The following is a 16,465-nucleotide window of genomic DNA, read 5'->3' on the forward strand; positions in this document are numbered from 1 at the left end:
AGTGAAGGCTGCAGGATATCCGGCAGCACATGATGGTACAGGGCCAAAGATCAGGCTGAAGAACACCATATGGTTTTGCATCATAAATGTCAAGTACATGAATGTGTGACACCATGAGTCATCAAAATAAATAGGATGTAGAAAAGTGTGCACTGCTTAGCAAGTGATAATTTAGATTTTTTTTTAAACAAGCAAAGCGAAAATTGTAAAGACTGCTCTAATCTATGGAGGTAGGTGATGAAATCTTGCCATCCTTTAATATTACTATTATTTCATCTGTGTCTTTCCATTTCAAGTGTGTTTGCAACCTTTCCTTCTTCCCCCAATGTTCTTACCTGTAGGTAATTTCCAAAGAATCTTGAGATCCTGACTGGAATAAAGATTCTACACTGCTAAATGTGTGAACAATCTTTACTTAATATAACACTGACAACGAGTTTGCTGTTCAGGGGACAGCAGTGTCCATTGCCTCCAGTGCTTAATTTGTAAAACAAAGAAATGCCAGGGCCCTTGTTGGGAGGCCACCCCAGTCTGCACCACCCATTGCCACTGCCGTCGCTGCCAATGACACTACTTACACACTACTAGACATAACACTGCTACATGTGTGACAATTAAAAATGTTCGAGGCTCCCCAAAGCAGTAAGAATGGCTTGGGAGGCAGGTATTAGTTGTTTTGGTGTGTATTTGCTCAATAAACAACTGTTGTTGTGGTCCTCTCTATATTACACAAACAGCACCACCATGTGGTAGCCGTCTTAAGTCCCGATGTTGTCAATTAAGTGCCGGTGCTGAGCACCGGAAACCACTTCCTCAAATTAAGCACTGAATGCCTCCCTGAGATATCTTTTGTGCCTGGAAATTAAAGAACTTCCTTTACGCAGACGGTGGAGAGATTGTTATTTTTTACAATAATTTTTTGATCGCTGGTGTCACTTACATTGCATGCTCCAGCGGGTGGCATTTTTGAGGAGTTGTATTAAGTCTTTGATATATTGTGTGTCAGGAACAGTACCACATTGGGCAACCATCGTGTACTGCACACTGCCCCTCTGTTGCATCTTTGGAGTGTACCATGACTTATGTACTATATGCAGTCCTAAAAGCATGTTTCAGGCACAGTGCTATATTGAAGATGCTGAGGAATATCTTCCCATGTCTCCCAAGCAACGGTAAAGAAATTGTACTCACACCCTAGTCCCCGGCAAGTTGGATTAAGGGAACACCCTCTACTCCTGAATCACTGAGCAACTCACTAGAAGACTACAAACCATCCAGAACTTGTACCTACACTCATCCTCAACCTGCCACACAGAACTCACATCACACCATACCTCAGGGACCTCCACTGGCTCCCGATACACAAACTCACTTCAAGCTCCTCACACACACATTCAAGGCACTACACAACTTAGGCCCAACCCCCCTAAACAGTCTCATCTCCTTCTACCAATCTCTCAGACACCTCCACAACACAATACTCCTACTCGCACACATCCCTCGCATAAGCAGAACCAGATCAGGAGGACAGGTGTTCTCATACATAACTCCTAAAGAGTTAAAGGGCCTCCCACTCCACACCCAAACCTCCTTCTCTTTTCTTGAATTCCTCAAGAAGCTGAAGACCTGGATTTTCAAGTAACCAACCTACCATAGACAGGGCTAGACACACACACCTGCTCAGTGCCAGGATACACTCGCAGGTGCTTATGCACTTTACAGATCATATTCTATAACAGATTGGCATTCAATTTGCTGTCGAATAGTCATAGTGGTACCAACGTTCCCCCACTGTCTGCCCCACGGAAGTGCTGTCGATCCAGCAGTCCAGCTGTGCTATCTATGGTTCCGGGTTGACTTCTTACGGTGTTACTGCTTCCTCACAGAGTGCTGCGCTGCAATGTATAGCTTACATTCGGTTGGTCCAGCACCAAGCGCTCTGCTGCCACCCTGACTCAAATTGTGAATGAGAATGAGCAGGTAACAGCTTCTGCTTCCAGAGTACTAGAGGGATCGGAATGCAATTATTATGTGCTTAAAAGAGAAGCGTAAGCTTGCTCTCTGGCCCTCCAACACTTTAGGGTTTTCTTATGGGGGAATCCATTCATCATAAGCACTGACCATAAACTCTTAACTTTTGTTTTTACTTCTAACGTTTTTGAACGTGCCACCCCAGGATTTCAAAATGGATACAAGAGTTGGAAGGTTTTTGTTTTAAAATTAAACATCTACCAGGTACTCAAAAAATGACAGCAGATGTTCTTTCCAGAATGCCATTAAAATATGAGTGTGAAGAGGGCACTATGGTTGATGAATGTGTCATAGCAGTTGAGGGGTGTTGGGATGGAACAGTCCTCTGCATGGTTAAAGACTTGTACTCCTATCTTGAGTTTCCTAATGTTCATTTTTTTTCATATGTGAACACGGATCATGCTTGTGTGCCACGACAGAGGCCTGTCTCGTGGATTGTGGTCTTGCTGGACAGGGGAGGAGCACCCAAAGTGCTGACCTCATAGTGGTGGGAGGCTACTGCCTTCACCAAGAGTTAAGCAGCACAAGCGCAGTGGAGGCAGCATACCATGTAGTGATCAGTAGTAGAGAACAGGTCCTCTCTACCCTGTATCACTGGAGTGAGACCTAAATGCTCGCTCACCTTTTTAAAAGTTCTGCTGCTGTGCACGCAACTTACCCTTGGCCAATATCGGGGAGATGTAGAGTGCTGCACAGCGCAGTAGTAGTGACTCTGTGCTGGATGTATGTGTGCCTGGGAATGGTTTAAGGATAGAGCAGTGCTGGACAGGTTGTGTGTGGTTAGTGCATGTACTGAGTGTATGTATGCCTGTTGGGAATCCATTACATGAGAGATGTAGTGCTGTGCAATGAGTGCGCAATGAAAGCATGTGGTGGGAATATGTGTGCTTGCGTGAACCACAATACATGAAGGGTGAAGTGCTGTGTAGAGCGCACATGGTGAGTCTGTTTGCTGGCAGAGCGTTTGTTTGTAAATGGCAAACCCTTGCAAAATACTAAAAAGCTACAGAACTAAACAGTGCGGGCAGACTGCATGTGGGTGCTGAATGCAAGTGTGACTCTAGTGGCACAATGCAGGGAGGTAACAGTGCTGGACAGTAAGTGTGCTATGAATGTACACTGAGTAAGTGTGCCTGAAATTATACATTATATGGAGGACATGGGTGCCATTTTGGGAAGCCCAGGCCTGCCTGGTGAATACAGGGTGAGGAGAGGAATCTCCCAGACAGATTTATGTATTGCTGGGTTCCTGTGAGCTGGGTGGGACACACTGGAGGAAGTGAGGAAGAGACTCTCCCTTCATATTTCAAAAGGATGCTCTTTGATTCAGTGGTAGATCACAAGGAAGGGGCCTGGACACATATCAGGAAGGAGATGGGGCTGATAAGGGAATTTTAAAGAATAGGGCTGGGAGCATGGAATTGACATTTGAATGCACATATCACTGTGGCTGACATACAGGTGTGAACTCTGGTCACTTCCATTAATTGAGTTGTGGTTCAATCAGCTTTGGACTCTTGCCTGCCATGACAGACATCCTTTCAAGGGGAAAGAAGAAAAAGTGGACACTTCAAAAGAAGAAGAACACCAACATTAAACTTCAAGGACTCAGATACTAAATCACATTTTGGTGTCTGGAAATTGACTGTAAGAAGGGTAAGTTGCGACCCCATATTTTTCATCTGCCAAACAGCCAGACAGACTGTGTGAGGAGGGGAGACGCTGCAGGACTGGGGGCCAAAGCCTGCTACTCCACCTTCTGGGTGAGGGCACATCACCCAAGAAAAACAAAGACCATCTAGCCTGGAGCACCAGTTGCTGCCTGCTTGCCAAGACCAGTGTGCGCTCTGTGAAAAAGGGGAGCGTTGGAGGAAGCGAGGCCCAGTTGGAGCACTACTGTGAGGATTCCCAGTGTGAGGTGCAAGGATTCCACTGTGCACTGATCGGGCATTAGCCCATGTGCAAGAGTGTCAGTTAGGCGTCCCCCATATGCCAGGAGAAAGCCTCCATGGACTAAGTCATGAGATATCACTGTGCAGGGCTTTCAAAACCCATACCACGGCGCTGTGGGGACCCCATATGTCAGGAGGGGTCACAGGTAAGGTTGCTACTGTGAGCGAGCTGAGTCTTGTAATCGTGCGGTCGAGATGTTAGCACCAGAGGAGTCTGTGCCCGTGCTATAAAGTACCGCGGCAACCTCGTATGCCAGGAGGAGCTGCCGGTACCAACGCTGACAAGACGTTGTAGGCTGTGGCTTGAGGAGAAAGCTGAGGCTGCATTTGAGAACTGTCACTGAAGAAACCCCAAGGACTGCTGGGGAAGCTGCAGGCAACTTTGCACCCTCGCAGGATCCATTCAGGAGCTGAAGAAAGGCTGCTCCCCACCTCCCACTGGGGAAGGTTAACTTAAAGTATGTTAGCGAACTGGGAGCTGCACCAATAACTGGAAGACCCCAGCCATGCCGCTGAGTGACCCTGCAACACAGGGTGCTGTCGCATGGGCACGAGCAGTGCGACTTCTCCAAGCAGGATCACAACTTGCAGGTGCTCGCACTGCACACTTATGTGCTGCAGGAGTCCGTAAGACTTGGACTGGGCCTATTGGGCCCCAGAGGTCTCACTGCTAACGGTGCAGAGGCACCATAGACACGTTTGACCAAATCCTGAGGAATCAAACGTGAACTCCTGAGTACAGCCTAATACTAAGCATTCCCTAGATGTGGCCACTAGTAAATGGGGAGTAACTTCGACCAAGTTATAATAAGGAGGGTGGGACAGGGATTTGCCTGAGAACGACTAGTGCTATAACCTCAAGGGGATTGTGTTATTGCTCATAAACGTTGTTATTCCTTTGCATGTGTAGAGTTAAAAATAAAATACTACTTTTTCTTTAAAAAATAAGTATTTTACTGGACTTTGATTTATTGTTCCTACTGTTTCAACTATGAGTTATTAGTTGTGTTCACTTACATGTAACTACACTCCCCACCAACCCCCATAGGAGCCTTTGACAGCTTATCCACAGTTACCACTGACAGTCAAGTGCAGGAGGGGTGCTTGGCCAAGTTTCCCACGATACATAGTAGGTTGAGCCCCGGGACAACAGTAGTAAAATGCTCCAACACAGTTGGGCTCACTAGCCCCTGTGTGCCCCATTGTCCACTCAGAGGGGTTCTGATAAGGGGGGTCCTGGATTGAATACAGATAAATGGAAAGAATATATGAGAGATGCTGAAGAAATTAAGGAACCTCATAAGAAAATTGTATTAGGATGGCATATTAAATGCAAAGGTCTTCCGGAGATCTTAAAAGGATATTGGTATGTCAGAAATGAACTTAGTACTGACTGAGAAAAGATTTAGAGGGGAAATAAGTAGATCAACCCTATGCAACACAGAAAAAAATGCTTAGTTCATGTGGACCACATATGCACAACTCTGATAAAGAATAAAAATGGGTCAGATTATTGGCGGCTGGGTCTTAACTTCCAAGTGTAGGGTAAAGTAGAATTACGTTCTGGTTGTGCAGCTAATAATACATTTAGAGTACTGAGAAAAGCTTGCTGTTCTCCTGTATTGGTACCAAATGAACCATGGGTTCAATTAGCACTTGATATATAAGGTTTATCGACCAAAAAGGTTTTTATCAGAAATATGTCCTTGTTTTGATAGATTATCACTCTCGGTGGAATAATATTAATTGTGTGCATAATACTACAACAGATGTGCTTTTTGAATTTCTGAGGAAAGTGTTTTACAATGAAGGTATACCCAAAATCATTGTTACTGATAATGGAGTACAATTTACCTCTGATGTGATTAGGAAATCCGAGAAAAAAAAATGTGTCATTATAAAACAATATTGTATTGTCCTAAGGTGACTGGTCTGATGGAAAGGACTAACTGCATGGTTAAAGAATGTATAAGAGCAATTTTGAATGGAATGCATGTAGAAAGAGTGTTACAAGGATGAATCTGTTCTAGTCGCACTGCACCTAATATTATTACTAAGATCTCTCCATTTAGCTCCCTTAAGGGCTTGGAGGCTGGCACCAAAATGACTCACATATGGTCACAAGGAATATTCACTCAGAAATAAACAGAAATAAATAAGTAAAAAAAATTACATCCACAAGTCAATATAGTAACAAAGAATTTGCAATATTTATGAAGCCAAACGTCCATTTTTGCAACGTGGGGACTGGGTACTTAAAAAAAGTCCCCGATTGCAGAAAGAATGTGCTTTTTCAACACATCATAAGGTTAATCAGATTGGTTGAAAGGTGGTCATCCTGGAGAATGGTCAAATATGGAGTACAGATAGAGTGACCAAGTACTCCACAAGGAAGAAAGCAATGCAAAGATTGCCTCTATTCATACACAGAGTGACATGATTGATGAAAGAGGGAAGGAATGGTCTATGCATTCTAACATTAAATGTCTGACTTTTACTTTATTGAAATAACTGGTCCACCTGGTACCATCTATTTAGTATGATACACATGAATCTCTCCCGATTTTAAAAACTTCGGGGCATATTTACAATAACTTTACGCCACAGGAAAGTCACTTTTAATGGCGTTTCTGTGGCGCAATGCCCTGCTCCATATTTACAAGGTGGCGTTAAGCCACTTAATGTGGCTTAATGCCATCTTGTAAATATGCCACTTACTGCATCAGTCTGCTGCGGCAAAGGGACGGGCAATGGGTGTTGTTTGATCTTTCAATTTGTGCTGCGTTTCTATGTTGGCTGTGTTCTGCAGCACATATAGAAACAGCAAATCGCTATTAGTGATTGTTTATGTACAGGAAGGGACACCTTCCTGGACATGAACAATCATTCCCTCAACGCAGGCCCGCTTCAACTACGGTGCAAGGGTGCCTGCGTTGGTGCTAGGCAGCTAAATTCAGTACCAGCGCAAGGGGAAATGCAGGGGTGTCCCGCATTTTTGTAAATACGGTGCATCCCTGCGTTTTGAAATTGTCAGAGCGCCGTGTTAGCAATTTTGGCTTAACGCCATGCTCTGACAGTTTCTTGTAAATATCCCCCTTCCTTTCTATTGAAGGAAGAGCTGCTGTAATCTTGCCATTCTGTTATATCACCCTTATTTTATCAATGTCTTCTCATTGCAGTCATGTTTCCCATCTTCCCTTATTCCTTCCATTGTTCTCAACTGCTGGTAAATTCCAATGAATGTTGAGATTGTATTCTACTGTGTATAATTGGGGTGAATCCCTCTGACTGTGATGACTGAGTAAAGATTCTACGCTGGAAAATGTGTGACAAATCCTTCTTTAATATAAGGAGAAGCGTGGCTCAGTGGTTAGAGGCGGCAGACCCAGAAGCTGAGATCGGCCGTGGACCAGGGTTCGATTCCCCGCCTCGGCGGGTCTCGGGCTCAAAAAATTCCACGGACTCGACAATTCTCGCTCAGGTGCCTACTCAACTCACGGGGTCACACTCTGTGACTCTGGGCAATAGCTTGCTTAATCTCCACTACGGTCCCTCGCGGCGGGATGCCTGGCTTTCACCTTGTGGATACCCTGCCGGGTTCCCTAAGCAAGCGCTTAGATACCGGGTCGGTGATTTGCGCTATATAAATACATGTACATTTACATTTACAAGTGAAAGGCTTCAATGAACTTATTGCATACTTGGTTTCAGAGAAAGGAAGCTGAAGAGGGCGTTTCACTCGTTGCTAAGGGTCTTCCTAAGAAGGAAAGGAACTAGGGAAATAAAACCTGAGAGACAGGGTCGACATAGAGGTACCTTTTCCATGTCAACATAGAACGACGGGGTACAAGAACAGTATTGTTCAGTGCTTTAAACAAGCATTTACAATGCAATGGTCTCGGCATCATTAAAGGTAGAGCTATTGGCATTGCTCATGACATTTCTTTTTTTTCTTTAAATCATAAATAAATGGCATTGTCATTTACATTGCCAATACACAGCACTCTGCACTCAACAGCACACAGCACTCTGCACTCAACAGCACACAGCACTCTGCACTCAACAGCACACACCACTCTGCACCTGCACTCACTGCTCTGCACACTCACTCTGCACTCACTACTCTGCACTCACTACTCTGCATTCTGCACTCACTACTCTGCACTCACTACTCTGCACTCACTACTCTGCACTCACTACTCTGCACTCTGCACTCACTACTCTGCACTCTGCACTCACTACTCTGCACTCCGCACTCACTACTGTGCACTCTGCACTCACTACTGTGCACTCGGCACTCTGCACTCACTACTCTGCACTCACTACTCTGCACTCACTACTCTGCACTCACTACTCTGCACTCTGCACTCACTACTCTGCACTCAATACTCTGCACTCACTACTCTGCACTCTGCACTCACCACTCTGCACTCACCACTCTGCACTCTGCACTCACTACTCTGCACTCACTACTCTGCACTCACTACTCTGCACTCACTACTCTGCACTCACTACTCTGCACTCACTACTCTGCACTCTGCACTCACTACTCTGCACTCTGCACTCACTACTCGGCACTCTGCACTCACTACTGTGCACTCTGCACTCTGCACTCACTACTCTGCACTCACTACTCTGCACTCACTACTCTGCACTCTGCACTCACTACTCTGCACTCTGCACTCACTACTGTGCACTCTGCACTCTGCACTCACTACTCTGCACTCACTACTCTGCACTCTGCACTCACTACTCTGCACTCACTACTCTGCACTCACTACTCTGCACTCTGCACTCACTACTCTGCACTCTGCACTCACTACTCTGCACTCACTACTCTGCCCTCTGCACTCACTACTCTGCACTCACCACTCTGCACTCACCACTCTGCACTCACTACTCTGCACTCACTACTCTGCACTCACTACTCTGCACTCTGCACTCACTACTCTGCACTCTGCACTCACTACTCTGCACTCACTACTCTGCACTCTGCACTCACTGCTCTGCACTCACTACTCTGCACTCACTACTCTGCACTCTGCACTCACTACTCTGCACTCTCTACTCTGCACTCACTACTCTGCACTCTGCACTCACTACTCTGACCTCACTACTCTGCACTCACTACTCTGCACTCTGCACTCACTACTCTGCACTCTGCACTCACTACTCTGCACTCTGCACTCACTACTCTGCACTCACTACTCTGCACTCTGCACTCACTACTCTGCACTCACTACTCTGCACTCACTACTCTGCACTCGCTACTCTGCACTCACTACTCTGCACTCTGCACTCACTACTCTGCACTCTGCACTCACTACTCTGCACTCACTACTCTGCACTCTGCACTCACTACTCTGCACTCACTACTCTGCACTCACTACTCTGCACTCACTACTCTGCACTCACTACTCTGCACTCACTACTCTGCACTCACTACTCTGCACTCACTACTCTGCACTCTGCACTCACTACTCTGCACTCACTACTCTGCACTCACTACTCTGCACTCCGCACTCACTACTCTGCACTCACTACTCTGCACTCACTACTCTGCACTCTGCACTCACTACTCTGCACTCACTACTCTGCACTCACTACTCTGCACTCACTACTCTGCACTCACTACTCTGCACTCACTACTCTGCACTCTCACTCTGCACTCACTACTCTGCACTCACTACTCTGCACTCTGCACTCACACTCTGCACTCACTACTCTGCACTCACTACTCTGCACTCACTACTCTGCACTCACTACTCTGCACTCACTACTCTGCACTCACTACTCTGCACTCACTACTGTTTCTCAGGCGGTGACCGGCCCTCTTTCACGGCACAGGTGGAGCGTCGAGACAATGCCTTCAGGAAAAATCCGGCCTGCAGTGTTGTTCCCCATTTTATAGTCTAACTGAACTGCAGGAATCTCCTAAGAAAATTCCTGCAGATAGCCGCAATTCTGTGGAAACTCCAAATGGGCTTGTAGTTTACGGCCAAATCTACTTCAGTTGTAGAAACATAATATAGTTGGCCATTAGAGGACGCTAAATACACAAAAAGATATCTTTCCGTCTCATGAATGTGCTTTTCATACATACAGTAATTCATTTATTTAAGCGTAGATGCTTGCATCCGCAGGGTGGGGGCTGTAAGGGAAAGGGGATGTATGCTTCCTTTCTTTTCTTTCAGACTATGTTGGCATTCCGTCTGCGGGGAGCCGGTCAGTGTGCTTCTTCTGTACACTGCCTCCAAATGCTAAATGAACAGCATTGGTCCCTTTAAAGGCGGGCGAGGATTGCTTTGAGTTTCTAGTTATAACTCAAGAGTAATATATGTGATTATACTCTACGAGGCACGCCGACTCCACAAACATCGTGGAGATACTGCTTGCTTATTCTACAGTAGATAAGTTTAATTTGTTTTATGTTCCCCATTTTACCTCTGAGTGGTGACCATCCTCACCAATTATGTCGTGTGCCCGTCCTCTTCTCTGCCTCTCCTCATTTTACCATATTCATTCATTCACCATTCATCCACAACCTTCTTCTCAACCATGTGTCAACAACTGCCATTGTCAGCATGTATCCGCAACAACCTACTATTAACCACTGACAGATATTCAACAAGTCCACCCCGAGTCTGTTTCACCCCTTTTAGCAAAGAATCCACGGGACGGAGGAGAGCTGCGGGCGGAGGGAGGGGGGGAGCGGGACGGAGGAGAGCTGCGGGCAGAGGGAGGGGGGGGAGCGGGACGGAGGAGAGCTGCGGGCGGAGGGAGGGGGGGAGCGGGACGGAGGAGAGCTGCGGGCGGAGGGAGGGGGGGAGCGGGACAGAGGAGAGTTGCGGGCGGCGGGAGGGGGGGAGCGGGACGGAGGAGAGCTGCGGGCGGAGGGAGGGGGGAGCGGACAGAGGAGAGCTGCGGGCGGAGGGAGGAGCGGGACAGAGGAGAGCTGCGGGCGGAGGGAGGAGGGGGGGAGCGGGACGGAGGAGAGCTGCGAGCGGAGGGACGAGCAGAGCAGCTCTGGAAACCACCACCGTCTTTCTCCGAGGCAAAGCAGAAATGCCTCGGAGAAAGCATGGTAATTTTTGCATTCGGGGGCGTGTGTTTTGTTGTTCTGAGTGACGGGTGACGTCACTGGCGAAAGAACAGCAAAATGTATGCCCCCCAAATCCGAAAAAGACGGAGCCTATTCGGAGGTACAGCTCTCTCCTCCAATGGCTGGCCTCCGTTTAGGAAGCCAGCCAATGGGAGAGAGGCAAAAACAGAGGCGGGACAAATAGTCCACACTAAGAAACATTAAATCTCGGTACTTCCGGTTCTGCCTTCGGCAGACCGGATATTACCTCGACCTAAAAAGAAAGAAAGAAAGAAAGAAAGAAAGAAAGATATAGCATGGTTTCCAAGGATCTTGCCTATAATAAAGCTACTTACAAACTGCCAAATGTTATCATACTGGGGAGATTTATTCACGAAGACAGGATTTAACATACGCGTAGAAAGGCAAGAACCGGATGCGCAAGAAAAAGGACACAGAAAAGGAGTATGTGAAATAGATCGATTACAGCTAGAGGGGTGTTCAGCTTTGCAGGACATGTACATTACAACATGATGCTTCTTGGGGAGTAGGGAATGGTCCTTAGTCAGAAGAAAAAAAAGCAATACCCCCTGTCAAAATAGAGTTACATAGCTCACACTGGCATCTTGATAGCCGAAGCAAGGGTGATGTAATTTTAGGAGGCGTTCTTAAAAATGTGATAGGCTGATGTCGAACTTGCCAGGCATGATGTGGCAATAGGATCAGAGATGTTGAATGAATAAAAAACATTTCTCTGCAAAATGTCTGTAACAAACTCTCACACGTCACTCATATTAAAATGAATTAAAAGAAAATAGTATTTAAAATAATATGTTTGAGAACTATTTAAGGTCATCAGGGCAGGACTCTTCAGAACACAGTTGGCTCTATCAGGGGGGCCCCTAAAAGGCTGGGGCCCTAGGCCAGAGCCCCATGCCTTAAAAAGTCTCTGGATCTGTTCCATCCGTACTACGGACCCTTTGAAAGCTTACATAGGACACCAGTTCCTCGCCTAGATGTGAGGAACAGTATTCGGCCTGCTCCAAGCACAGGTTCCTTGCTTCGCTGTGCATTATGGGAGGTTCCGAGGTATACGTAAGTAGGAAGTGGAAACATATTGAGAGCTCTGGGCGATGGAACAAGACCTGTGGGAACAGACATATCGAAATCCTTAAGGGGTCCTGGGATGTCTGCAGAGGAAATCATTACTAGCAAAAGGAAGGCAGTAATTAAGAAAGTAATTTCGGGAACAGAGTAGGGAGGTACAGGCGCAGTCAGAGATAACAGCAGATATCTGTGTGAGAGAGAAGGGGGCACAGAGACACGCAAGAAAGAATTCATGTTTGCTGAGACACCACTTCCTAGAACAGATCTCATTTGTGATACTACCCTATAACCCCACCCCACCCCCCAGATCCCCCCCACTCACCCAGACAGAGCAGGCCCGAGTTACCACCTATGAACATGTTGCTGTACAAAATGCATAGTATGTATGTCAGTATATGTAACTTGTACTATGTGTCTGAATGGCCTGCGTAGATGTCGATATTTTAACTTTATCAGGAGTACAATTTTCAAGTTTGTTATAATTCTCTGTTCTCTCAGCACCGCATATCAATTGCTGAATCTCCTGTTCCGAGCTCGGAGGCCCTTGAGGGCTTGCTCCTCACTAAAGAAAACTGTGCCAATGATTAAAGCCCGGAAGACACAAGCAAATAGAGAAATAAATGAAATAAAGACACTCGCTTGATAAAAAGGCTAACAAAAATATATTAGGTTTCTATAGTAATGAAAAACACGTGTCTCCAATACAGCTGATTGGATGGCAAAAAAAAGTTTAACCCACTGAGTCCAATCCAAAAAGCAAGTAACACTTGCAAGATTGTCTTACAGATGTGCAAACAGACTTTTCACTAGTGTATATACACATTTAAAATTCACATATGTCGGTTTTATACTTGGAAAAGGATTTACTCACACAGCGGATTCCATGTGAGTAAGTCTGCTCCTGTGGGTGAGCGTTGAGTGTGGGAATGAGCTAGGTATTTGTGAACACCCACAAACTTACACATTTCTGGGTATTCACAAACCATTTTCGACCATTTCCCACCCTGGCAATGGTCAGAGATTTATCCCTGTGAATGACAGGAGTAAATCTGTCTGTAGGGTGGGAAGGAGCAAAGAAAACACCACAATATTGCTGGGATATTTGGGGAAACAAGTTTATTTTCATTTCCTTTTCTCTATGAGGAATCATGTCTGTTTTCCTTGTCCAGAAAAAGCGAATACTAGTTAGTAGGGGAGTTTACAGTTTGTCCATACAAGCTAAAATACAGATATGTATATTTTCACTTGAGTACAAGGAATTGACATTTTTTTTCCAGGATTGAACCTGGAAGGCTGCGACTGGAGCAAGTTCCCAGGCATAATTTGCACCTATGCCCAGTAATAAACTTGTGGTTGCAGATGTACAACTGTTTGAGGCACACTACGGTCCAGACGAGCAGGCTGAGACTTGCTTTAAATGGGTAGGTGTTGCCAGAGTAGCTGCACTACTTCAGAAAGGCTCCAATGGAGGGCAGCCACAGCAGTAATTCTCAGGAAGATGCAAGTGAGTGCCTGCCCTTATAGTGTTCAGATGAGTACACACTAAACGATCTCCATAGCATCCTTTAAAGTTCAGGCAGTACATTTACCATGGATTGCATGAGCGCTTGTGCACAGCACAAGTATGCGCTGTTCTCGTGGGCTTTCAAAATGCATGTTAAATGACTGTAACAGTTGTGTTGTTTTACACCACACAAACACCTGTGCACATCTTTCGTGATTATTCCCACATGTTCCCCTGGCAGTGAGGTGGCGATGCTGCCCCTTTCAGGTCTATCTTGATCTAGGAGTCCCAGCATTATTATGCTTGGTAATGAGTACATAAATGTGGAGTAGGTTAGGACATTGTATGCAAGAAACACCGTAAGCCAGGAAGGTCACGTCATTATTTAGTGGCCAAACAAAATAATTATTAGCCTTGTTGAAGAGTACACCTCTACAAAAGAGGGGCAAGCATTCAGGAAATATCAGAGGATTTCTAAATGGAAAACGAATGGGGATGAATATTTGGAAGCCATTGTGGATTGTGTAAGCAAAGTTGTCATCACACAGTCTGAACTGAATTGCCTATAGGGCTGTGAGGAGGGGAATCACAATGAGAAGAGAGACAGGAGGACTACGGTTTGGAGGCCAAGCCGCTCACAGAGCATATAAAGCGACCTATGAAGTTGTAGACATTGGCCAAACCATCAGTCGCCTGGAGAGGGTAGTCTTTGTTGATTTGATGCTTGCTTCACGCACATGGCAGACATTTTAGAAAATAATTTAATGCAGCTATCACAATACCATACGGGCCTTAATATGATCCAGAAGACCAAGTATTTTATGCAGAATTCAGACATGGGCCATGCAAGTAAAACAATAAATCACAATAAACTAGCCAGTCTCTTGTTATCTTCCATGGGGAACGTGGCTTGTAAAATAGCCTTGAATATTCGATACTGTAGGTTCCCTGCTCCCTCGTCAAGGCATCGTATCTCTCCATATGCTTCAAGCCATATCCTTCCACTTCTCCCTTTACCACACAAAACTGCTATCTTCTGCCTCATTCACTGGCCACCAACCTACAGCAGCACGTCAAGGAACTATTCTCAGACTTCGCCACTACCACGGCGTGCTCACACTCCACTGACATCTTCATATTAGACTTCAAAATATGAGGTGACCTGGCGATTAACAGCCATAACAAATTATTTTGTCTCAAGCCTCCAAACGTTCAGTTCTACTCTACATTGTACATGATACACCCACTCCAGTGTACTTGGGTTAGTAATCTCTCCACTTGACACACAAACAGGCAACCCCCACCCATCAAATTCTAATACTGGCCAAATATGTGGCCTTTACCATCTCCATACACACATTTAGTCTGAATGCTTCCTATACTACAAATCCAACACAACTCTGTAATAAAAATCATGCAGTCAGCCTAATCCATGAACAAACTGTAAGCCTCCCTTCCACTTAAAGTGGATATTATTACTAACATTCATAAGATACAATAAAGTGCTTACTATATTTGCAAATCTTCAGATACCTGCCTCCTTAAACCCTCAAATCAAAACTTCAGAGACGGCAAATGATAAAGACCTGAAAAGCGATCGAGCACAGCCCTCTACAAAGCCGCACTTTGCCTGAGCATGTGTAAAGGGCAAAACTTCCCCACACACTTGTCCCTTCTTTAAAGTTTTGCCCTGAAGATTTACCAGTGTGCAACATTTTTTATCTGGATGGTCACAGAATCTGAGATTCTCCATCCCAATACCAGCTTTTACGTACTATCGGGCAGTTGGAGAAACATACAAAACGCTTTTCCTTTCATCTCCAGGGAGTATCATGCCTGTTGGAATATAGATGACTGGTTAGGGACGGTTTGGGAAAATGTTTTTGGGACATTGTATCGATTAGCCCCTTCTTCCTGTATGTCAGAACCTTTCCTATGCATACATTATTTCATAGGTTAAAATATTACCAATGGTTTCCAGCGCCAAAGAAGTCAATAACGTGGGCTATCGGCATACCTGACTTCTACCTGGGCTCAAGTTGGTTCAAAAGTTAAAACTTACCGGTGGTCCGACAGGTCCCGCTGGCCCTTTACTATCCTGGGCACACGAGCAAGAATGAGGCAACGTTGGGCAGCTTTCTTCATCCCTCTAATGACAAGAAAACAAGGTTATCACTGTATTGTCTAGTTTCATCATGGGCAGACATCACATTTGATAGTTTTCAAAGAGAAGATTTTAAGCAGTGGAGAAGTGTGGCTCAGGGGTTAGAGGCGGCAGACCCGGAAGCTGAGATCGGTCCTGGACCAGGGTTCAATTCCCCGCCTCGGCGGGTCTTGGGCTAAAAATTCCATGTTCAACGGACTCGATAATTCTCGCCCCGGTGCCTCCTTGACTCACAGGTTCACACTCTGCGACTCTGGGCAATAGCTTGCTTAATCTCCACAACGGCCCCTCGCGGTGGGATGCCTGACTTTCACCTTGTGGATACCCTGCTATCTCACAGGGGAATATCAGGAAGGGTTCCCTAAGCAAGCGCCGGGAAACCCACTGCGGGTAGCTGTGCGCTATATAAGCTCAACTACATTTACATTTACAAGCACACCATAATTCCATTATTTCCTAAAACACAGATCAGTATCACTGCCAAAGACTCTTACCAGGGCTGGAAGTTCACAGCACTTGTCTCTGTTTCCCCATGAAGTGGTGCAGACAATGTCAAACATCTGCAGCTGGAACTGAAACAAAATAGGAGAGTGAGTGGGAAGTTTCATAGTCAGGGGACATTTGTA

The 16,465-nt window shown here is 45.7% G+C and overlaps 1 protein-coding gene across 1 annotated transcript in view; it reads right to left on the reverse strand.

Moving 5' to 3' along the window:
• Nucleotides 1–16,465, reverse strand: part of COL14A1 (collagen type XIV alpha 1 chain) — a 559,513-nt gene that overhangs the window by 80,919 nt on the left and 462,129 nt on the right. The window contains exons 35-36 of the mRNA XM_078686835.1: nt 16,334–16,411; nt 15,738–15,824 (exon numbers count right to left, since the gene is read on the reverse strand). Of these exons, the coding sequence (XP_078542961.1) occupies nt 15,738–15,824; nt 16,334–16,411 (165 nt within the window). The remainder of the gene's footprint in view (nt 1–15,737; nt 15,825–16,333; nt 16,412–16,465) is intronic.

This window comes from Lissotriton helveticus, chromosome 4_1 (assembly GCF_964261635.1).
Source record: "Lissotriton helveticus chromosome 4_1, aLisHel1.1, whole genome shotgun sequence".
NCBI lineage: Eukaryota > Metazoa > Chordata > Amphibia > Caudata > Salamandridae > Lissotriton > Lissotriton helveticus.